Consider the following 26,394-nt stretch of genomic DNA (forward strand, 5'->3'; position numbering starts at 1 on the left):
GTAATCACTGTGAGAAACTAGTAACATTTGTGGATGGTCATCCCTTGTACAACTGTGAATGAAACCAGTCATGAGCATAAAAACTAAAAATAATCCCCCCCCCCCCCACCACCACTGTTTGGAATCTATGGGGCTAAATAACGCGTACTGATTTACTTTTCCCATTTAGTTCTGCGAGGTATGGGTAGGACAGGGTATATAAGAAAAAGTGGGTGGAGCATTATGTAGCAATGACAAAGTGGGCAGGGCAATCGCATCACCCAAGCCCTGCCCACCTTGGTAAAACACAAAGTGGCTGGGGTGCGCAGTCACATCGTCACAATGCTAGTACTTGGTTGTTTCTGAAATGGGCGGGGCTTGATGATTCAAATTGCGTCATGTCCCTTGTGGAAGGTAAGTGCTCTCTGGGAGAATCGCTCACTTCTCAGGAGTCTGGGAAGACATTCCAGGAGAGTAGGGAACAATACATTTACTAAAATTACATTTAGGTACAAAAAACTGTATTGTACCACAGCAACCAATCAGGATATAGCTTTAATCTGTCTGGTGCGAGTTAGACAATGAAGGCAAGCGTCTCATTGGCTGCTGTGGTTCAGTGCAAATGTTGGACTTAAAAGCAATGTTAGTAAATGCATCTATACAGGTTTTTAGATATTAGCTGTTTGGAAATAGCTGTTAGAGCTGGTCTACAGGGAATATAGATGTTGTTTATGCAGTAGGATCTGCATGACAGGTTTCCGTTAGCAATCAACAGAACGGACAAAGTTAGTGCACCAGTCAGGGAACGGGAATAGAGGGGTAGGTAATATATCAGTATTGGTTAACCTGTGACACTCCAGGTGTTGTGAAACTACAAGTCCCAGCATACCCTTCCAGCAATAAGCTGCTATATATTTGCAAAGCATGCTGGGACCTGTAGTTTCACAACACCTGGGAGTGTCACAGGTTAGCCAACACTGTAATATAAAATGACCTCTTCCAATGGGGAGACAGGCAGTTCAGAGACAATGTTTGAAATTATTGATCCAAGTTGATCAGACATTGAGAAATCTGTCTGGGTAATCTGTTTTAATGACTTAGTAATCAGGACCCAATTCCTGTTTATCTTATATTTGGGAAGTCATGTTCCTCACTCATTAACTGAAAACCCTCTAGGCTTGATCTGCACCGATGAGCCTAGATTTGTGCCAAGAGCTAGATGTTGGTGTTTACAGAGGAGCAGAGAGAAGCACCAGCCAATGGGAGGCGTTGGAGGGTGGTTCTTGTAATATAGCGCAGACACAGGGCCTGATCCATGTCCGAACGCAACTTGCACGTAAGCTGCGTGTTTAAAAATAGCATAGAACTTGAGTACAGTTACGCCTGTATTCGAATCTAAGTGGACCTCAAGATACATTTCAATCTGGGTGTACGTACGCGCTGCTTACACAGTACTTAGACACACAGAACAGACTGCAGTATAAGCACATGTGTAATTAAATGACAACTCAACTTTTATTTGAGCAAAAACTTAAATAACAAATGTCAGTATAATCATGTATATTAATATTTATTTTCAAATAACACTTTTTTTAAATTTTGTAAAAAATTGATTTACATAAAAAAAAAAAAAAATTCACTGCATACTGTACGTACAGTGAGTCTATATAGTCTGAGTTGCATGTTCTGTGATAGCTACTGGCGCACATACGTGTCATTTTTAATGGGACTAAAGTGGTAGGAGGTTGGATGCAGTGGCGGATCCAGGGGGGGGGGCTTGTGTTTTAAACACAATCAGAGCATCCGGGCAGCACACTGTCCCTACCTGTCACTGCTGAACGGACCTGCACATAGTATGCAGCCACCGGCAGCCTCAGATGTCAAAAAGGGGGTGGGGCCTAAATCCCCCCCCCCCCCCCCCCCCCCCTACATCGCCCCGGGTAGCAGTATTCTCTAGATCCGCCCCTGGTTGGATGTGACATTACTTTGCACAGTGCATCTCATCAGATTTTCCCACTTCACCACTCACCTAGGAGCACTTGTAGTTTGTGTATGTGTTTAACTACAGCAGAGTTGACGGGCATTTAAATGTCCGGATGGTAGACCATCTAAGCGCAAAACAAAAGTGTTTTGCTCTGCACATCGTATGGGCATCCAGTCCTGGTGCGTGAATGGGTTACCCACTAGACAGAAAACTACTGTTGGTAAAGGAAAAGAAAGATGAGGCACAAGGAGCTGAATGGGCAAGGGCAAAAGACATACACATGGCCATTTACCTAGAAGAGAAAATATGGGCTCTAACTATTCAAGCATTAAAACATTAAAATAAATTTATGGCTGCAACACAGTAAATAGGCAACATGTACCATCATTACTTTACTACTTGTAGATTACTGTATCATTTGTACAAATGTAGTATTTGCACACAGTTATCAGTGAATGCAATAATTATTTACAATAGGTAGCACAGTTGCTGCCTCACAGTGCTGGAATTATGGGTTCAAGTCCAACCAGGGCCCTATCTGTGTGGAGTTTATATGTTCTCCCAGTTGCTGTGTGGGATTCCTCTGGGGGCTCCGGTTTACTCCCAAAGTCCAAAAACATACTAGTAGTTATTAGCATCTTACAAAATGGACCCTAATATGTATGTGAATTGGGTTGATGTGAATAAGGAATTTAGAATGTAAGCTCCAAGGGCAAGGACTAATGTGAGTGACTACATATTCTCTGTACAGAGCTGTGTAATATGAAAATAGTGAGTGTTACTAGTTGAAAACAACTGATCCAGCTTATTAAACTGACTTTTCTGTAACATTTCTGAGAGTCTTGCACAGGGTCTGATTAAGTCCGCTGTAGGCTAATAGTGCCCCCCCCCTCCCTTGCCCTCCACACCAGGCTAATCTATGGTAGGTATAAAACCAACACGTCATTTAAAATCCAGCTTCCGCCCAGGTATGACTCATTGTCTTCAGCCTTTACCATGGAAATACGCCAAGATTAAAATCTTACTATATTTTTCTTTCATGTTTACGTTTTACTTTGGAGAACAATTATTCTCTTATATTTTAAAAATATTTTCAGTTTATATACCTCTCCCTGTCACAATTTCCTCCCCCCAAAAGCCTTTCCCCTTAGGCTGCAGCCTACTGGATAATCAGGCCCCGGCAGCTTCCTATAAGCTGAGGATCTGCTTACATTCATACACGTTATGGTCCTCACCTATGATATCCTCAGGACTTCAGCTCTATTTTAAGTCTTGTATTACTTTTGGCCAACAGTATCATATTGGAAAGCAGTCTGAAGTTTTTTGAAAACTGCATTTATATTTGAATATCTTTATACAGCACAATAGTATCTCCGATTTATGTACAATTTGAGTAATGTAAATAGTTACACCGACACTTGAGAGCAGCATTACATTTCGCCTGAGCACTGAAGCAATAGACATTTACTTACAACATCTAATCTGTATCTCTTGCGCCATCATCTGTCACACGAGGGAACTACAAGTAATTAACTATTCAGTGTCCTGTCTTTATGAAGATGCTCATTAGTACGATGAACAATGAGGCCGGCCTCTGTAGCTACAGTCATCTGTTACACTTTAATTTTCAGGTTTTGTTATAGTATTCTTCATGCCATCTGTCCACAGACGTAGATTTTGACTTATTGAAACCAGGAGCCAATGAGGATAAACAAAACAACGTGTTAGACTGTAAGCGCTCTCCGCAGAACCCACTATTCTATCTACACTGTTATCAGCTCAGCATTTATTAAATATCTATAAAGATCTGTGTCCTCTGGAGAGATCTCAGGATGGGAACATTAATAAAAATAGACCATTTTGACGTATTTATCATACTGTGCTCACAATAAATGCACTGCAGCTTGTATAGCACTCCGATGACAGATGACCATGGTGTATAATGACAATTTCATCTTTAACGGTTCATGTGCCATTGACAAGAGGGCTTCCATTTTAAGCTAGAAAACAATGACACAGTTGAGATTAAATCCTGCCACGCTTACTGTTACCTATCAGTATAACGATTGTCGGACTTTGCGTCTCACGTATTCTGTTTATTTTGATGCGTGTGTGCATCTGCCTGGTAGCGCAACCCCCTGGTGCCTCTGCACGCACATTTGGACAATTCCCAGTGACGTCACCAAGCCTCAGCTTAGCTGTGCTCCATGCCTGATCAACAGGTCATTGTCCTTAAGGGAGTATCACACATTCAGACACCATATTTTTCCAGTCAGATGTGCATATTGTTAGATGTAAATACGTATATCTAGGAGATAAAGAAGAGTGAAGGTGGTCCCGCTTTAAAAAATACTTTGTCCATTGCTCAGGCTGTAGAGAGAAGGCTCACTCTGAACGACTTCCTGAAGATGCCAAAAACTCCATGGGGTATATTTACTAAACTGCGGGTTTAAAAAAGTGGAGATGTTGCCTGTAGAAACCAATCAGATTCTAGTTGTCATTTTGTAGAATGTACTAATTACATAACTAGAATCCGATTGGTTGCTATAGGCAACATCCCCACTCTTTCAAACCCACAGTTTAGTAAATATACCCGCAGGACAGGCAAGTATTACATACACTGGAATTGGGGAGTGTTATGTAGAAAACAGATAATGATAAGATATATTTTGCACAAGTATCCGCCCTAAAAAGAAAATGAGCAAGATGTCCTTGCAATCTTAAAGGGGCAGTACAACTCTGCACAAAGCCCTGTTATTTAGAGAGATGTTCTGCCCCTGGTACCCCCACCAGCTGCACTCTGCACCATTACTGGCAGCAGGGAGTGTAGTCAGCGCCTGGTGAAAACTTGGCAGGAGATAGAACCTCAGTATTTACTTAATGCGGCTCCTGTTTGAACATAAGCTGTGATCAAACCAACCAGACGCTACCCTTGAAGAGTACTCCAAGGTGGGACATATTCCAAGAAGTTTGTGATTGTTAAAAGAACCTGCTTTGGAGGCTCAAAATGAGCACTTCATTAAAGACTGGAACAACATTGTAGACAAATGCTCTTCCCATCTTATTAGGCTTATTGTATTTGAAAGAATGAAAGCTTAAATCTATGGAAGAATAATATAGAAAAGTCACCTAGGACTAAGGCACAGTTTACTTTACAATTTGATGAAACAAGAAGAAGAGTATAGAAAATAGACATTATTACCACCGAGCAGGAAAAAACATCAAAGGGACAAAGCAGACATTATGCATAATAATTAACCTATCCTCTGAATCACCCCCAACACAACTATTTACCAAAGGTTTCACATTTGGCTTTAGTAGATTCCCCAATAAGTGATGTGTTCATCTATTTACACACTTACACTACACTGTTATTTTCTCAAATGTCCCCAGAAAGAGTCAAAAATCTCTCTAGAGAATATATCACTCCCACAATATAAACCTCTATCTAAATTTTAACCTGCACCATATTGTAGTACCTATATCGATATTTTTAATGACCTTGCAGAATCTGATTTTAGATATTTAGACAACACTAGTTTTTAGTTTTTCCACAATCTTACACAAATACACCACTAGTTAACCAGCCAATAAAGGCAGTTTTTATCCAGGACACGACTTCCTATATTCTTGTTCATTTAAATAGCACCAGTAATATTACATTGTGCTGCACAGAGAATATGTAATCAGTCCCTGCGCCATTGGAGCTTACATTCTAAATTCCCCAGTACACACATTAAGGTCCATTTGACCAGAATACAACAATCCTACCAGTATGTTTTTGGAGTGTGAGAGGAAGCCGGAGCACGAAGAGGAAACCCACACAAACATGGGGAGAATGGGGAGAATACACAAAGTCCACAACAATAGAGCCCTGGTTGGAATCAAACCCATGACCCCAGCGCAGTGAGTCAGCGATGCTAACTAATGTGCAATACTGCCTTTTGTTTTATAGGTTGTCAGCTATTTTCTCTCTTGGCTGATAGAGCTGGCTGTACATGGTGGTGAAATGTACTCCTCACAGTACTATTAAATGTATAGAAGCTCCAGTCCTGTGTAAACGATATATCTCCCTCTCTGCTTCTGTAATGTTAACTAACCCCCGGACCCACCTGGCTACTGGTCCCAGGATTGTGGTGCAGGACACAGCTTTGTCTGCTCCACCACACACAACCAATGTGAAGTATAACAAGGTAGCAACAGGACATATGTCAATTACGTTGAAACCGTATTTCTATTAGCATTGGAAGCGTCAAAGTATCAGGGTTAAAAAACAGGATGGCAGGTCAGCTGGAGGGCAAAACTAGTTTTGTGCCCACAATGACAATTCCTAAGTAAAGGCTCAAAACTAGTTAGGCCTCCAGCTGACCTGCTAGCCTATTAATATCCCAACACTATCTTTTGCTACCAACGCTGTTAAATATGAACATAGGATCCTTTAATCCATGTGAGTGTGGTCGCTTCCTTGCTGCATTTCACATCGCATGGGGGTGACCTGTCCTCAGGGCCGGATTAAGGGAATGGAGGCACCTGGGCTAAGGGGGTCTCTATTCGCCCGTGAGGCCCCCCCTGTTAGCTAATTGGCTGTTAGCAGCCAATTAACCTACCGGTATGTTTTTGGAGTGTGGGAGGAACTCTCAGCACCCGGAGGAAACCCACACAAACACGGGGAGAACATACAAACTGCACACAGATAAGGCCATGGTTGGGAATCGAACTCAGGACCCCAGTGCTGTGAGGCAGAAGTGCTAACCACTCACATCAGTCCCTGTCCTAATGGAGCTTGCAGTCTAAATTCCTTAACATACACACATACAGACATAAAAACAGACTAGGGTCCATTTGATAGCAGCAAATTAGCCTACTAGTATGTTTTTGGAGTGTGGGAGGAACCCTGAGCACCCGGGGGAAACCCACACAAACACAGGGAGAACATACAAACACCACACCGATAAAGCCATGGTCGGGAATTGAACTCAGGACCCCAGTGCTGTGAGGCAGAAGTGCTAACCACTGAGCCACCGTGCTGTCCCACAGAAAGAGCATCAGCCTCAGGTACTTTCAATCAGCGGCACTATAATAGTCTGTGGCTAATCACTAATCAGCTGACAGTGTTGTCTATAACCAATGTAGCCAGAGCTAGGGTAAATGAATGAACGGAGCGAGAGCTATCACCATTTGATTTCTAAAGATAGCCACACTTGGACAGATCCAATAATTTCATGTGACAAAGATGACTCTTTTCCATCATATCAACCAACAAAATAGACACATATGTTACTACCATATTCATAGCAATTTAGGGCAAGTTGATTTATGCGACACCCACATTTCATTTTTGTTGACCGGTCAAAATTCCTTTCATATGAAGATTCCAGCTAAGAGCTTTTGTAGAATGCACATCCTTTTGTGGAGTGGAAAGGGTCAGGTGCCAATCAACAGAGCAGGGACCACCCCTAAAAATGCGCCCTCTCCGCCACATTATCTTATTTATAAATTCTCCATAAGCAAAATTCACGGGTGTGAATAATCCATACTTGGCAAGGAAAGCCCCACTCCTCTCATCAGCCGATGTAAGCTACTGTCCCTCCACAAATGCCTCCATAACCCCATGTACTTGCCGAAAAACTAAGCACGTGTGTAAAGTGAGGCACAGAACTTCACCGGAGAGGATTCTGTGCTCATAATTGATCTTCAAGTTGATGATTAATTTTAGAAAATGTATTTCAGGATCATACTCTATATTTAAAAGTCCATATAAAAATTAAGCTAGGAGTAAAAAAACAAACAAAAATTATTATACCAGAGAAGATAAAAAAAAGTAACAAAAGACTTTACTAGCTAACAATGTGCATCAAACTTACTATAAATCAAATCATTTTATCTGTGTAAATCTCTAATACAGAATAAGATGATTAGTTCACGTGTGTTCCGTGCAGTGGATCCATTTATTTGAAGTGTATATGCATGGATGTATATTCAGATACAAGCCACTTGAGGGAGCAATTGCACAGGCCATGTTTAAAGCATCTCACAACAACTGCGAAGGATCAATAATGCTGGTTTAGTGTCTTACTTACATAACAAAGGATCCATTTACACCACTGGAATGTGCAAAAATTATGAAATGGAGCAATTTCTTTCAACCCTTTCACTGGTCAGAGGCTAAAGGGAGAGCTCCAGTCCTAAGCTGAATCAGGAATATTATTTGCCTTAATCAAAATGACACCAACGTATATCAAATAGGGGTGTCCCCCCCATTAAGTACATTTGGAGAATGGTTCTCACCATTTAGGCGTTGAAGGGCTCGGTCTAACCGTAGCCCTGTATCAGAGCTATGATGGCTTGAGCGGACTGCAGGAAAACCAGCATGAATTAGCGCAAGATTCAGGTAACAGGGGAGGATCTGTGTAACATACAGGCGCAGGACTTACAGCCTGTGCCCCCGCTATTACTGCTGTTCATGGGCAGGTTTCTCTAGTGTCCAAAAAACCTCCGTAAAAAGTAGTGCAAGAAGAAACAGAGGAATTTAACAACAAGACCAGAAATACTTCAGGTGTGATATCCAGGTGCCTGTAAGTGCAGTTGTGCAACGTAGAGATGAGACTTGGTGTAAACTTGACACTGCGCATGCGCACAACTGGTACCCGTATTTAGAGTTGCACATAAGAGTTGCTCTTGTGGAATCTTGTGATTGGAGAGGCAGATCAGGGCCGTCACATGCAAGTGCAGTATGGGTGTGAAGACGCAGGTTAAAACGCCCCTTTGAAATGAGACTTATTTTGAATTACACTGATTGTGAAATAAATTAGCTTTGGGATGTAACTTAAGCACCTACATAAACAGGGTGCAAGTTGTGGATTTGATGACGATTGTTGCATAGTTACCCCTGAAGCATTTATACAGTACGTTTAAAGTTGTATTTATGTTAAGATGCGTTCAACTTAAACTGCAGACATAGAAAAGGAAGAGCACATCTCCTCATACACATATGGGGCATCTGTACATTCAACTCTAAGTCAGGCCCTTAATGTACCTGTAGGCACTGAGAACCCCTGCAGGTTAGCGACCATGGCGTTGTATAAGGAGGAGCTGCCGCATCATCAGAACCAAGCATATCTCTTACAAGTATATAAAGCACAATATTTATTACCAATAGTCTGTCTGTGACTTCCTTGTCTACTAGTAACCGATAACCTGATAGCTCACCCTGCGCAGACCCTTGTAACATTCTAAACACTTTTATGGAGCATTTTAATTATAAGGAACTCTAACTTCAAATCCTTTTTAATTGTCTATAGAAAGGTCTTTTTTTTATGAAAGCTGCACGTTTGTGTATCTGCAGGATTACAATGCTTTCTCTAAGCTCATCATAACCACTGCATAACTAGTTATCAAGTATGCCAATCATTTAAAATGGCACCAACCAATCAGTGCACAATGGGAGATAATCTACAGGTAGGCAACACACACACACACACACACACACACACACACACACACACACACACACACACAGCTAATGGTATATGGCTGCCCTTTTATGTTTGCCCATTTCAGCCACACCCATTGCCAACAGGTGCATACCATCATGCATACAGCCACACAATCTCCATAGTCAAACATAAGCAGTAGAATGTGTCTTACTGCTGTTCCCTCTATCATGTACAGTCATCTTCTGATATACTGGTCATACGTGTGTAAAATAATCTAAAAGATCTGGGTTGGCCAATGGCCGCATAAAAAGGTCAGATTCAATCATCCCTCCACTGGATTCACCTTCTCTTCAAAGCAACATCTAATAAATCCTGTTCTCATGTTCATCAGCATCAGCCGTCTAAAAACGACTAATTGACAGCATGGATGGGCATCTTCACAGGCCCCAGGATATTGGAAATGGTCGAGCGGAGCAGCAGGATGGAAACAAGTGACTAGCGCAAGAGTGTTTAGAAAATCTTATAGGAACTTCTGATAAGCATACCAATGTAGTTATATTAACACAACACCTGGAGAGCCGCAGGTTGCCTACCCCTGTATTAACACATCGAGAATGACATAACAACAACTGGCTGCCCTACTATTATCTTGTGACTAATCTTTTCCAGCTTTCTGGAATATATGGGAGGAGAAAACACTCGGACTACAATGGTTTAGAGATGTAAAGACTGCCCAGTGCGCATTTCTGATATTTCATTGGCCTCAGCCAAGCATGTTAGTGTGTTATTGTTTCAGATTAGCCATACCTGCTATACTAAGGACTCAACCTCATTAACAAACTTAAACCTAAAACAGTCTTTCAATATAGAAGTGTATCCTGTACAAATACCTAATGTATATATGCAAATAGAGGGTGCATTGTTCCGTACAAAATATGAGCAACGGCTTTTAACATATCAAACATTTTAGATTTTTTACCCCATTTTACTAAGTTTTTTTTATGTAACTTTTGTTGATGAGAGAACTGAGAACTGTTATCCAGCTGTGTCTTATGAGAGAGTTCTGTGATAAACTACGTCAGCATGGGGAACGGGCACGGTGCAGGGATGGTTAGACTTGTTAGATCCACCCCTGAGAATATTGTAGGTTGTGTAATCTCTGGTAGAAAGTGAAGAATTAAGCAGAGGAGCAGGAGGTATTGTTTGAACAGTGTATGAAGAGTGAAGTGTTGTTAATCCTGCAGGGTGAGCTATGTCCTAAAATTTACATCAAAGTGAAATATATGGATACTTTTCAAAGTTATTTATACAAATATTCACACAACTCATGTATTATGTGAAAATATCCCATATCCTGACCAGTGATAATGTAATATCATCATCATTAGGCTACAAAAGCTACTTGCTGCCAGTGCCCTTTAAAGGCTTAGATCAGTGTTTTCCAAGTTTAGTCCTCATGGCCCCTAACAGTACATATTTTCCATATCTCCTTGCTGGAGCACAGGTGTATTCATTACTGACTGACACACTAACAGGCGGTAGTAATTATTTCCCTTGTGATCTGGAAAACCTGCACTGTTAGCGGGCTATGTGGACTGGACTTGGGAAACACTGGTGTAAATGGATATGAAATCTCAAGTTCGGAGTGGAAAAAGCCTTTCCCATTGTGAAAAAGCAACCCTGTTCCTGACATGGCTCGAACGCAGTACAACACCTGGCTCCATTGTGTAGGCCAACGTCAGTCAGCACATACACAGTGGAGATAGCCTGTCAGTTGTGATGACATAATCACACCTGGCCTAGAAACAGGACATCCACGTGTGTTCGATGATGTCATATTACACACATACGTGGGAGCCAGGACGATGGGAGGGTAGGTAGGCTTTATTAACACACTCATTGCCCTCCATAGGTCTCTTTCATATGGATGGGCAACAGGTCTTCTTTCCCTACTTCCACTCCACCCCTCTCCCTTCTTCAATCACCGTGGAGAGTCATAAGGGGACAGACATGGGTGCATTATATTGGGAAGGTTGCACAAGGCATTAACTGCACAAGAGTTAATGGCTGCACATATTGGGGGGCACTATGACTGCCACCCATATGGGGTTAAATGCCGATATGCGAGATAGCATACAGTGTATGTGAGAATGTGAGAGCATGGGGATTATGTTGTTAGTAATTATGAAAATTGTAGTATTCAGCGTAATGAGAATTGTATTGGGAATAGTAATAGAATCTGAGATATACACACAATTAAGTTATTTATATCTATATACATAAAACAGGTAAACAATTCAGAGCAAAGGCAAATTGATGATGTATTACACCATCCGTGCTACACAGTTTTATTTTGTGTGTGATATTGTTATTGAAGAGTGGTATATTAGCAAGAATATATATAACATCTCAATAAACATAAATCTATATGCAAGCTTTCTTGATATAAAGATCATTGTCCCTATGATGTCTTATGTGCATCTAAACATCTAGGATGATCTATTCATACTGTATAAATGTATAGCAGAATCTGTATGCAAGTGGCTGGAAGGAAAATATATGTATTGTGTGTATGTGGTGGTACCCACTATGGATCAATTAATTATATAATCAATTATGTCAATCACTGTATCATCATCAGTTATAACATCTATTTTTATATCATCCTTGTGAGGTCATCCATTTTTATATCTTTTACTGTGTCACCCATTGTGAGGTAATTATGGCATACATTATACCTATTGTATTGCCACCCTTTGTAAAGTCATCAATGTGAGGTATCCAAAGATGTGAAATAATGTAACGTCCCCCTTTACAGGTTCCTCATTGTTGTTGTCATCCATTGCAAATTAAATGTTGATATCTCACACTGTGATGTCATCGATGATGTCACCCATCTCAGGAACCAAAAAATAAGGATTCAAAACACTACTTTGGCCCAATCTCAAATCTGTATCTTATGTGCAGTTTAGTATTGTCACTAGGATATCAGTACATATACTGATGGTTGGCAATCATGGGTTTAAGAGATAAAACAAGACAGTGGGCTTTAGAAAAACATGCATATTAAATACCTGTTTAGGCTGCTCATTTTCTGCCATTTCTACTATTTGTGCTTCCAATGACAGAATCAAATCATCCTTCTCATCGATCTTGTTTTGTAATTCCTGGATTATATCGGATTCTGCTGTGCAAGCGTCATGGCTCTTCAGAATCACGGAGCTCTTATTGTAATGGCTCTGTCAAGATACATTTACAGGCTTAATTATGGATCGATACAATTGCACCATAGAAATAAAATCAATAATCACAATATGAGTACAAACGTTTTGTTTTCCTGCTACATTCACACCTGATGCCTGAGTTGGTTAAGACTGTTGATAAATGACAGTTATTTGTAAACATAGGTGCAAAAGGAAACGGCTACAGTAATCTCTAGCAACTAGTCAGCAGTTTACTCTGATTGGTCTTTACTCTGATTGGTCTAATGACATTTAAACAATCAGTCATATTTATAAACAATAGTACAGAGTGCTTATGTAACGCAAGTTATAGCTTCCATCTTTCTAGCACAGTTTAGAACAGGTCTATCCAACTCGTGGGGGTAATGCTAATGCTTGCCCCCTACTTCTTGGTGGCCCCCACTTTCCTCAACAATCTCAATGGGCTTTGTTGCATTATTTATTTTCTTCTATAGTTTGTGGCCCCCACACACAGTTATAACATATATGGCCCTATTCAGTATGTACTTTATTGGCAATGGTTGAGAAAATGAAAACAAGCGTCCGATAGGTTGTTACTTGTTACAGTATCTCTGTGCTCACTTCACCATGTTATTAAAAAAAAGCCTCTATGAATTACGTCACTTGTGCACTTTTATGTGCGTAAATCATCTCCAGCTGCTGGTTCTAACCAGATAACATAAGCAAATACGGAAATAAGTAAAATATCTTAAAGGCTTCATATGTAAACGTACAGACTGAAATATTTCCAGAAGTTCTATAACTATAGGCCACACAATCAATTAAATTCATAGATCTCTTGCTTGATCAAAATAAAATGAAATATGAAATGAAAATATTAAATTAAATATTCTGTATAGACTTTAATGGTACCTTCTAACACAGATATGTACAGCTTGAACGCACTTGGTCATTGGTCCCTATGAAAAATGATCCCTACTGTCAATGATAGTGGCATGTGAGCGTTGGATGGATCACAGATACAAGAAAAGAGCATGCTGTGTCCAGGGGAGGGCTGGCAAGTTTTAGCCCGGGTGGAAAGACTCAACTCACCAGCCTATTTTAAAGGGAAAAAAAATGCATGCAGCCCAGTGTCCCGGCCAGAAGACGTAGCTCACTATGGGACCGGCCCGGGGGGCAAATGCCCCCCTGCCGCCAGCCAGACCCAACCCCTGGCTATGTCTGTGGTCCACATCCAGCATGATAGATAGTGCGTACTATGGAAACCTCTGTTGCAGTGGCCAAGGATATATTTAGAGGTGCATTCAAACTGCATTTAACGGTTTTGGAACGTATCTCAGAAAAGCAAACCACAGACACTCTGTAATGAAAAACGGACTGTTCAGGGTTAACACCTTACAAGAATATTGTTACAGACTAATAATAAGAAGAAATTATACATTTGGATATATACAGATCTCAATCATACTAATGTCAATTATTGTCATGTGACTCACTGTGCTGTAACCTGCTCTTTTTCCAAAGACAAGAGGGTACGCATCTGGAAATACACTAGGCAAACAGGCAGGCGTGTTTAGTCACGCTTAATGTGATGTCAATGAAGTAACCCATTGTGATTGCATAAAAAGTGTAAACAATTGTAATGTCATCAATAATATCAACTAAAGGGATGTCATCATCATCATTTATTTATATAGCGCCAACATATTCCGTAGCGCTTTACAATTGGGGACAAACATAATAAACTAATAAACAAACTGGGTAAAACAGACAAAGAGGTGAGAAGGCACTGTTCGCAAGCTTACAATCTATGGGACAATGGGAGTTTGACACATGAGGTTAAGTCTACATTTTGCATTTTTGGTCCAGCCAGGCTGCAAAGGTAAAAGTGACTCATAGGCTAAATGATCCTGTCACACAACAATGTTGGTCAGGGGGTAGTTGTCTTGTGTGAAATTGTGTAAGGTAATAGGCTAAGGTAGTGAGGTTAAGAGGGTGGTTGAGGAATATTATAAGCTAGTCTGAAGAGGTGGGTTTTCAGAGAACGCTTGAAAGTTTGCAGACCAGAGGAGAGTCTTAATGTGCGAGGGAGAGAATTCCATAGAGTGGGTGCAGCCCGAAAAAAGTCCTGTAACCGAGAATGGGAGGATGTAATGAGGGTGGATAAGAGACGCAGATCTTGTGTAGAACGGAGTTGCCAGGTTGGGAGATATTTTGTGACAAGAGAGGAGATGTATGTTGGTGCAGCTTTGTTGATGGCCTTGTCGGTTAGTAAAAGTATTTTATATTGGATTCGGTAGAAAACAGGCAGCCAGTGTAGAGACATACAGAGTGATTCAGCAGAGGAATAATGATTTGCAAGGAAAATCAGTCTTGCCGCAGCGTGCAAAATATATTGTAGGGGTTTGAGTCTGTTTTTGGGAAGACCAGTAAGGAGGGAATTGCAATAGTCAATACGGGAGATGATAAGTGCATGAATTAAGGTTTTTGCAGTGTCTTGCGCGAGATATGTGCAAATTCTGGAAATGTTCTTTAGATGTATGTAGCATGATTTAGATATAGAATCAATGTGGGGAACAAAGGATAGGTGTGAGTCAAGGATTACACCTAGGCAGTGAGCTTGTGGGGTGGGATTTATGGTCATGTTATCAACAGAGATAGAAATGTCAGGTATGCTCTTGTTGGTTGGTGGGAATATTATTAACTCTGTTTTAGAAAGATTAAGTTTGAGTTGGCGAGAGGACATCCAAGATGATATGGCAGAAAGACAGTGAGTTACACGGGACAACAGAGATGTCGAGATTTCAGAAGAGGATAGATAAATTTGGGTATCATCCGCATAGAGATGATACTGAAAGTCAAAGGAACTTATTAGATTTCCAAGAGAAGCGGTATAGATAGAGAACAGCAGAGGACCTAGCACCGAGCCTTGTGGTACTCCAACTGATAAAGGAAGCGGAGCAGAGGTGGCTCCAGAGAAATTAACAGTGAACGAGCGATTAGAGAGGTAGGATGAGAACCAGGATAGAACAGTGTCTTGAAAACCTAGGGATTGCAGCGTTTGTATGAGAAGAGAGTGGTCAACGGTGTCAAATGCAGCCGAGAGATCCAGGAGAATTAGGAGAGAGTAATGGCGTTTAGTTTTAGCAGTGATCAGATCATTGACAACCTTGGTCAGCGCAGTCTCTGTGGAGTGTTGAGAACGAAAGCCAGACTGAAGAGGATCCAACAGGTTGTTTGCGGAAAGAAAGCGTGTGAGGCGAGTGTAGGCAATTCTCTCTAGAAGCTTGGAGGGGCAAGGGAGCTGAGAGATGGGACGGTAATTTGAGAGAGAGTTTGGGTCAGAATCTTGTTTTTTAGAATAGGAGTAATCACTGCGTGCTTGTATAGTGATGGAAAGATGCCAGTAGAGAGCGAGAGATTACAGATTTAGTTAGAGGTGAGATGAGCACAGGAGACAGGGATCTACCAATTTGTCACTATGATGTAACCCTATGTCAGTACTGATAAGTGATGAAACCCATTCCTGGTGTTACCCACTTTCATGCCATCATTTATGTCACCCACTGTGGTGTCATCAACGGTGTCAACCACTATGGTCAACTGTTGTGGTATCAATGATGTCATCCACATCAATAATGTCACAAACGGTGTTGTCACCTAGATCAAAAAGGATGTCACTCATTAAGTGATAATCCATTGTTCTGTATCAAATCTGATTTCACCAATTGCACGGTCATGGTGCCACCAATAATGAAGTATTATTATGACCCATTGTTGTATGTCATCAGTGAATTCATCCATTGTGTTGTCATGTTATAACCCGTTATTATATCATCATTGTTTAGGTTGCTAGTGATGTAACTTATGTCAAGCTATCATCCATTGGGATGTCCATTTAATTGTAACACATATGTTATTGTCTGTCACTCTTATTGCTAACAACTATTTCTCTATCATTGGTGATTTCAATGTTATGTCAATAATGATGTCACCCATTGATGATGTTGCACGTTACGTTACCTGTTGTGACGTCATTACCTGCTGTGAAAAACCATCAATGTCACTAAAGTAACGTCATCAATCTTGTAATTATTTATGTCATCTCTGCAATGTCAGCAACAAAGTCAACCATTGTGATATTATAATATACACATTAATATAAGAAGAATTTTAAGGTCATTGGTGAGGTCACCAATTTTGTAGTCATAGCTGGTAACCATTTTTTTTTTTATAGGGGTTTGATTCATTGTGAAGTCATTGCTGATGTTACCCATAGTAGTCATCAATGATGTCAGTTGTCAGGCTGTCAATAGCCTAACACACTGTGAGGTCATCAGCAATTCAGTATGATGTCACTTAGTGATTTATACTGTCATTCGTGAGGTTGTTAATCATTGCGATTTCATTGGTGATTTCAGCTATTGTAGTGGTCACTCATTGTAGGAGAAGTGACAGTATGACACACCACCGTATAACAGCCACTTCAACCACTGTAATATATATACACATATTATTTACACACACAAACTTTCAATCATATTTTATCATTAATGTGGTACACAATAAAAATGTTATATAGTTGAGGCAAAGTTCTCATTTATTACATGTATTTCATATTCAAATGTATTTAATACATCCACTAGATTTGAGAAAATTGATCTTGTAATAAAACGGTGACTGACACAGATCCAAGCACTACTTTACACTGTTACTATTATAATTCCTTGGAGGTGTTTACACAGAATCCCCCATTGAAGCTGCAGAATATTTTCTTTGAAGTACACTCTTCTAGTGAATAATATCTTTAGCACCCTAAGGGTTTTAGGGGCATATTCAATTCGCTTTTAGATTCGCGGTAACGCGCCGGAACAGCCGCGAAACGTAATACACGGTACCGCAATAACGTGGATTTTCGTTCGCAGCCCATAGGGTTGCGAACGAAAATCCGCGTTAATGCGGTACCGTAATACCCGCAAGAACGCGCACTTTTCGCGGCAACGCGCGTTACCGCGAATCCAAAAGCTAATTGAATATGCCCCTTATTGTTTATGTCACACATTGTGATGTCACTGATCTCATCCATTGTGATGTAACCCGTTATGTCTGCGTTGTCACCTGATGTGGTATGATTAGTGATCTTACTATGCTGATGTCACCAATTATGATAATACCCATTGACATTGTCATTGGTGCTGCCACCCATTGTAATGCCACTAATGAGACCATTGCGTCATTATCATTTATACCACTTACACACTGCCACCTCGGCAATATTCCGGTTTTATGAACCAGGATATTGCTGGGTGACAGTGCAGAACAAAACGGGTCTGCCTGGGTCTCCATGGCAACATCACAGAAGGAGCTTTGATTGGCTCCTCTTGTGATATATAATTTTTTTTTTAAACTTTACAATAGCTTTCGGTGAGACCGTGTCTCACCGTTTACACTGAGCCTCGACCTGGATCGTCTGGGCTTGGCACGGCAATAACCTGAGTTTTTGAGGCAGTGTGAACTTGGCATCATTCATATGACACCCATCATATAATGCAGCGCTGTACAGAGAATATTCAGTCATGCCCCATTGGAGTCCCAATCTAAATTCCCTAATAATCAGTTCCTGGTGAATTGATAAATTGCAGTCACATGGCTATGGGTTCATCCTTCAAGACGTCTACCTCTTCTGGCTGTGAGCAACAGGAGCACTGTAACTTCTGTTTTGTCAGCATCATCATCATCATCATCGACATTTATTTATATAGCGCCTCCAAATTCCGTAGCGCTTTACAATTGGGAACAAACATTAATAAGACAATACTGGGTAATACATACAGACAGAGAGGTAAGAGAACCCTGCTCGCAAGCTTACAATCTATAGGACAATGGGAGTTTGAAACACAAGGGCATGTGTTACATCATATTGCAAAATGAACCAGCTAGAATGCAAAGGTAAAAGTACTGAGTGGGCTGTGTGTGTGGCAATGTTGGTCAGAGGGTTGTTGTCTTGTGTTAGCTGTGTAGAGGGTGGTAACAGGGGAAATTAAGATGGTGGTTGAGGAATATCATAACCTTAATAATCAAACACATATGTATGGCCCAAATATATGGGACTCTCATTGTTTAGAGTAGGACCATCCTATTAGCAAAAGCGCCTTGGCGTGGCAGGATGGCTTAAACATACATTTGCAAATGTGTGCAACAAAGACTTTTGCATTTTTATCTACAGTAGAAATGGCAGATCTGTTGCTGGCTATAGCAGTGTGCTGGGGGAAAAAATGTTGTGTGTATGTTCCTTGCAGGATAACCCCACCCTTTCAAGCACCTCTTATGGCCTATAAATTGATTTGAGCAGCTTCCACTTTTGTATTTGTCTGAGAGGCATGTTGGTGTCAGTAGCTGAGAGGGGGTACTGGCACTAAATTGCTGTTTGGAGGCTTCTGGGGTACCTCTTTGGTAAGTTGGCTCTCAATTTAAAAACACATATGTATGGCCCAAATATATGGGACTCTCATTGTTTAGAGTAGGACCATCCTATTAGCAAAAGCGCCTTGGCGTGGCAGGATGGCTTAAACATACATTTGCAAATGTGTGCAACAAAGACTTTTGCATTTTTATCTACAGTAGAAATGGCAGATCTGTTGCTGGCTATAGCAGTGTGCTGGGGGAAAAAATGTTGTGTGTATGTTCCTTGCAGGATAACCCCACCCTTTCAAGCACCTCTTATGGCCTATAAATTGATTTGAGCAGCTTCCACTTTTGTATTTGTCTGAGAGGCATGTTGGTGTCAGTAGCTGAGAGGGGGTACTGGCACTGAATTGCTGTTTGGAGGCTTCTGGGGTACCTCTTTGGTAAGTTGGCTCTCAATTTAAAAACACATATGTATGGCCCAAATATATGGGACTCTCATTGTTTAGAGTAGGACCATCCTATTAGCAAAAGCGCCTTGGCGTGGCAGGATGGCTTAAACATACATTTGCAAATGTGTGCAACAAAGACTTTCGCATTTTTATCTACAGTAGAAATGGCAGATCTGTTGCTGGCTATAGCAGTGTGCTGGGGGAAAAAATGTTGTGTGTATGTTCTTTGCAGGATAACCCCACCCTTTCAAGCACCTCTTATGGCCTATAAATTGATTTGAGCAGCTTCCACTTTTGTATTTGAATATCATAACCTTGTCTGAAGAGGTGGGTTTTCAGTGAACGCTTGAAGGTTTGAAGACTAGAGGAAAGTCTTACTGTGCGAGGGAGGGAATTCCACAAAGTGGGTGCAGCCCGAAATAAGTCCTGTAACCGACAATGGGAGGATGTGTTGAGAGTGGAAGAGAGACGCAGATCTTGTGCAGAACGGAGGTGTCGAGTTGGGAGATATTTTGACACAAGTGAGGAAATGTATGTCGGTGCAATTTTGTTGACGACCATCTTAAATGTCTTCATTTCTGGTCAGGCCTGTACCATGTAAAGCTAGATGAATTACAGGAGAACACAGCTAGACAGGTCCTAGCTGCAGAATGTGTGTGCAGTGTCTGTCTCCAGCACCGTCACAATGAGTGTAACACAGGAGGTGGAGGGCTTTGTCTGTGTACCATAGGCATGCTGGTTTGAACTTTATCCTTATCTTCTACACTCACAATTTCAATTCCTCTTTCTTTAGGACTTAAATATCAAAAGAATTACTAAAATCATTAATGCGAATAAAAAAAAATGTCAAGATCATTTATCATGTCTCCCAGCATCAAAGATCTATTCATTTTTTTTTTCTCTCCTCAAAATAATAGCTGCAGACGGGTGACACTGATTACATGCCCAGATGCAAAACCATCATCTCTTTGGAGCAATGGTGCTCTATATTTGGAAAGGAGCCAGATACATACATTTACTCTGCAGCCTGCTCAAAGGCTCCCAGACCGTCCGTCTAAACAATACTATTCAAAATAATTGCACACGGTGTATGAATAGTTAATGAAATGTACGTGATATGGAAAGAATTTTAATGTATATGACACTAGATGTAAGAAGCAATTTCTAGATTTTCACTGATATTATAGTTCAGACTGCTCAGTGTGGATTATATGTATAGATCTAAGATTAGAGAAGCTGAAATGCACAGATTATTTACAAGTCACTGGGTGGACAATCCTGCTGTAAGAATCGATAATATAATCAATACATTTCATTTTTACAAAGGTTGATCTATTGACATGCAAAATTGTACCTCTGCAATAATTTTCTCTTTGCACTAATGCACCTGATTACCTGTCTTGTGCATACGCAGGAGCACACCCAGATTCTGCATTTATGATAGAATATGATAGTCTGCGCTAACATACGTGGGATTGAAGGTCCATATGGACCTGCTCATGGCAGAAAGAAGAACAAAGTCCATTTAACATTCAGCTTACTATCAGTTTAAGACCAATCCCATCAATAAATTAAACATGTCAATGCACCCGGATGACAGGAAAAAAGGCATTCCATTGACAGTATGAGACTCCAAATCACCGAAATCTCTTGAGCATCTGTAACAATGGAGCCCTTCTGTGGGGAGAAAGTCATACTTGCCAACTCTCCCAGAATATCCGGGAGACTCCCAAAATATGGGTCAGTCTCCCGGACTCCTGGGAGAGAGGGCAATTCTCACGATTCCCGACGGGTTGTGGAGAAGTTAATGGAGGGGGCGGGGCCTTTTTGGCGTCATGGACGCGCCATTGTGGCTCCGCCCCCTAGTTTTATTGGTCGAAAAGGGTGACCACATTGGGGACGAGGCTTACGGCGTGATTATTCGAGCCCCGCCCCCACACACCCACCTGCCCCCCGGACCTCCCGGGACACGAGCTGAAAATGTTGGCAACTATGGAGAAAGTCCGCAGCTGTCCGCAAAGCAAGGCCCCGAAAATGCACCTTCTCTCCTCTTTCGATATAACTTAAATATATTGTCCAGCAAAATTAAATGTAATATTTGTGCAGAACTGCCTAGCGCACTGCATGAGAAGATGCCGCATTGTGCCCTCATCTCACCATGGATGCTGCCATCTTGACAATTGTCATCTAGGGCATTTTTTCACCTTTGTAAGTTTCCCTTATAGTCTCCTTTCTTCAGAAAAAAAACATTTATCAAAACCACAAGGATAACATTTAACTCTTCATCCACCTTCTGTAACTTTTTTTTTTTTTTTTAGTAACATTTACATATAGTCACTGCCAGCTTTTAGGTTGCCAAGGAAACCCTCTGCCCCGTGAACTATCTGTAGTCATGTTTATGATTGACAGTCCCAGTGCTACCACCAGTACCAGAGCGGTCTGGCTGCATTCGCATAGATATTGGTTCAGCTCACTTACATTGTGTGTAGATGGCACTTTATATCGCTATTTACAAATGTTGCATTGTCACAGTTCAGTGTTTGCGTTCCTGACTCTATATAGGTAACAGCTACTAGTGGTAACAATACGTATAAAAGCTACATACACCTATAATAGTAAAGGAAAAACATCATTGGGAATAAGTGTTGGGAAACTGTACTTGACCCTTAGTAACCCTCCCTCACCTCTCTGCACCAGACACTCACCTCATACTTTGACCTTATCACAGCAAGAGCATCAATCAGTTGCTTCTGAAAGCTTTGTCTCAGCGTAGATACTTTCTATAAATCAGAACACAGACAGAAACAACAGTATATAATAGGTATAGCTACAGTACAATAAATGATTCATGGATTATTATATGGTCATACAGGTACAATTTACCTTGTGTAAAGTAAGAGGAATATAATACACAAGTGATGCTGTATAATCTCCTGTAAATTATATATGTATAATCATTGAGTTCTGATGCCATACTTCAGTGTTCATTAAGAAAACTTGTGTATTACAAGGAACAACATGCCCTGTAAACTATTAAGATATAAGATATTAAGTAAGATATTAAATGTCACCTTGGAGAACTAACCTGTATAACAGCAGTCATTCTGTGGCTTCGTGCCAAGCAACTCCTCAATGATTTATAATATCTGTACAATTTACTACATCATCCCATATATTACAGTAGTGCTACCAACTACAGCTAACCTTTGGGACATTTATTTATGTAACTAGAAGTTGTTTAAATTTGCTAAAGTGCTAGGCTTATAATGCTGTATATTTTTCTAAATGCAAAATGCGTAGGAAATACTGGTCATCAACCTATTTTATATAGAGAACTAGTGCAAGCTTATGTCACATTTGTTACATATTTTATAAATGATGACCATTTGAACTTCTGGAACTTCTCCCATTTACATAGTTCAACTGTACATCCTATTTTTTTTTTCATTACAAAAAAGATCCCCCATTGAATTTTTTTATGGTAACAAACGCATACACTCATAATATATATCTATCTACACACATATTTAACCTTCACCACCTAGTGCAATTCTTGGGCTCCAATATGATCGTTTTACATGATCAATATCCTATCCTAGGCTTGGCTAACCTGTGGCACTAAAGGTGTTTGTGAAACTACAAGTCCCAGCATACCCTTCCAGCAATAAGCTGATATATATTGGCAAAGCATGCTGGGGCTTGTAGTTTCATAACACCTGGCATGCCACAGGTTAGCCAAGCCTGTTCTATCCTATTAGATTTGACCAGGTAAAGAGAAAACACCTTGGTCAACTGTCCAGTACCTTAGCAGCCAAATTAATGCAATCTGACCAAGCATATTTGCGGCCAGCTGCTCACTGGTCCGGTGTTTTGGTGGTTGTGCCAAATGGACAAATTAGAACACAAATGTATTCTCATAGTTCAATGTTTTGTTTATTATTATATGACAAGATGGTAATACTACTAATGGCTATAACATGAATATAGGCTACGTGGAAACTAACATAGTTCAAAATGTATTACATCTACACTGAATATTTATTGCATGGAAATGTTGATCTATATTCAAAATGTGCACATTCAGATCAATTAAGCAAGAATTGTTGAACAACGCTTCTTTCAAGCAGGGACTATTGAGAGGTGAATCAATTCTGCTGGCCTCAAAAGGATCAGAAAATGAGTTTATTTTCCACTGTATAGTGTGTGCCCTACAAACGACTATTGTAAATGGTCAGTCTGATCTGGGTTGGATAGGGCAGAACCAAAGAATATGCTAACAGCCACACATCGCAAGGGGGTCCTTCGGGGCTTGGATCCAACCTTAGACTAGATCTCCCCCAGTATCAAAGTATACAGTACCAATTTGTGAACTTCCTCAAGATCCAGTAGAGTCTCATTCATACGATGGTAAAGCTCCAACGCCTGGGCATGAATTCTCTGCTCGTAGTCCGTTCGCAGAAGATTTTTTTGAAAAGCAACATCTTTCTTCAAGGTTTCGAGAGACTTAAAGAAACAAGAGCATGTTAAAAAGAAAAAGGACTGTGTTTAAGATGAACAGTAATAATGCAGTGTAGCATTCAGGCAGGGAAAGGCTGGGTGACAAGTACTATTAAGGGAGCTATGGTACCAAACCAGCACCGCATGTTTACATTAACAGACAGTGTTATAACTAAAGGCCACGAGCTCAAGTACAGACTGCGGGCTCGTGCTCCCACCACCACCACTCCCTGTGCCCATAGTACATAGCTTATTTCTATTTATATAATTTTTTTCCCTTTTCGGTTTGTTAAAAAAAAATAATTATATATATAAATTTTATATATACAGTAGTACATCAGAAGAAAAGATATATAGGATAAAGCCGAGGCAAAGGAAATTGATTGTTTTTCACCGGTTGTGAATGCAAATGATTGTATGGCTGCCGCAAGTTGTCTACTCAGCTGCATTGAAAACAACGAAGACTGTGTGTTTTCAAACTTCTACAGGCTTCTAGGGCTCAAGAAGCAACCAATAGCAACCTCAGCTAAAAAGGGGATTTAGTTCCTACTATCAGACCCCAAAAGTTCTTCTAATTGGTGCAAATATCTGACAAAGAACTTAAAAGTTAGATTTTTGTATAGTATTTGTCTCTTAAATAAAGTGGATTTCTGACCTGTGTTACCGTTAGAATCACACTTGTCAGTTCCTTTATCTCCAGCACTTCGCTCACTTCAGTCTGTGTAGCGTGATCTGATTCAAAACTGCCAACTCTGAGTTGATTGGAGATTGACTGTCTATAATGAATCAATTACTTTTAGAATACATTTGAAGAAAGCTATTTTAATTGGCTACATTTTTTTTTTTTTACACAATATAGAATAAAACAGAATAACAGTGACTCAATGTATTAACTTGCAGGAAACAGTGGCTTGATTCCCTATGCCCTTCCATGCACCAAAATAAGATTGTACGTTCTGTAGAACATAGGAACAGTACCTGCAAAATTCTGTGTACTGGGCTGAATAAAACTGTAAGCGCAATAATAAAAAACATACAACAATAAAACTAATAATATATAAACACAGACTTGCTTTTAATGATCAGTTTCATGCCAAAATAGTTTATGGTGTTATTATAGGGTCAAGAAAGTACAATAAATAACAGAACTATAGGACATCTGACTGAGGGGGCAGCCTTGTCAATCTATAGGCTCCAGATTAAGTTTTATCTGTGCTAAATAATAATTGATGTCAAGCTGTTATTTTACTTCCTGTACTACTAACAAATGTGCAAAGCCGCCACATCAATGCTGAATCGCAGCTGTGACACGGTTATGGTGCTCTATGAAACCAGGAGCTTTTCAGAAGTTACACCACTGAATTGGGTGAAGCATAGTTGTTAATTGTCCCTGCGTTCCATAACCATTCCCTATTTTTTTTTATTTTCAGTTTTCCCTCTGGAAGTTTTTCCCCAGTAACAAGGGCAATTTACAATTCGCAAAAATGCAGGCATGCCCTGTAAAATCATAGTGCATGGTGGTAGAGATAAAACACATCACATCAAATTCCAGCATGCTATCACTTTATTAATTACCACGTTTAATTTTTTCTTTTAAAATACGCAATTTAGTCTTATTTATGTCTTAAATTAATCATGGGATTGAAAGGACATAAGGACTGTAATTATTATACGGGTCACTAATTTCATTGCATCTATAAAAATGCACTTTTTAATACAAAGTGTGCTTGGAATGACCAAAAGGCATCCCATTGAATGTACTTGTATTTATCTCGAAAGGACATGTTAAAAAAACAAAATTCCTTCTGCAGGGAAGAAAAGGCTATGGCAAAACAAAATCTTTTCTTTTCTTTTTGTTAACGTAAAATGAGGCACAGGGATACCTATAGATTTAGCTATCAATGTTTATGTAAAATAGGGTGTAATACACCCCCTCCCCTTGTCTCATCAATGGTTCATTCTCTTCTTGCATGAGAATTCTGTGTTTCAGGGATACAAACGACTCTTGTGTCTTTTTAATTGAATAACTGTGGCAGCTGTTTACACTTTCATAAATGACCCTTAATGAAGGCAAAAGTCTGGTTGGCTGCAATGGTTTGGTGCAAATTTGCATTTTGAAATGTTTGCAAATGATCCTCATTGTCAAAGTACAATCATTCCCAGGGGCAGATCTTTAAATCCTGATACTGTGAAAGTGTGCAAGAGTCTTAATCATGGTCAGAGACATTAGTGTGTGTATATCTCTGATTGAGTTTTGGCATTTATATATAACATTCATATGTATATTATGTGTATATATATAATACTGTTATCAGTATGGACACATTGCAGTTGGCTGTACCTCTGCTGGATCTCATGGATGTAGGCTTGCAGAGCCAGCTCCTCATCTTGGGGACTGCACGTAAGTATCTCCGAGCTCTCCGGGCTCTCCATGTTAA

General features: G+C 40.3%; 1 protein-coding gene across 1 annotated transcript in view; it reads right to left on the reverse strand.

Annotated features, from left to right (window-relative positions):
* The window catches only part of C5H10orf67 (chromosome 5 C10orf67 homolog), a 93,082-nt gene that overhangs the window by 66,650 nt on the left and 38 nt on the right, over positions 1-26,394 (reverse strand). The window contains exons 1-5 of the mRNA XM_075211228.1: positions 26,298-26,394; positions 24,612-24,732; positions 23,819-23,962; positions 22,165-22,239; positions 12,474-12,638 (exon numbers count right to left, since the gene is read on the reverse strand). The exon at positions 26,298-26,394 is cut by the window's right edge and continues 38 nt beyond it. Of these exons, the coding sequence (XP_075067329.1) occupies positions 12,474-12,638; positions 22,165-22,239; positions 23,819-23,962; positions 24,612-24,732; positions 26,298-26,389 (597 nt within the window). The 5' untranslated portion in view covers positions 26,390-26,394. The remainder of the gene's footprint in view (positions 1-12,473; positions 12,639-22,164; positions 22,240-23,818; positions 23,963-24,611; positions 24,733-26,297) is intronic.

The sequence above is a fragment of the Mixophyes fleayi genome, chromosome 5 (assembly GCF_038048845.1).
Source record: "Mixophyes fleayi isolate aMixFle1 chromosome 5, aMixFle1.hap1, whole genome shotgun sequence".
NCBI classification, from domain to species: Eukaryota; Metazoa; Chordata; class Amphibia; order Anura; family Limnodynastidae; genus Mixophyes; species Mixophyes fleayi.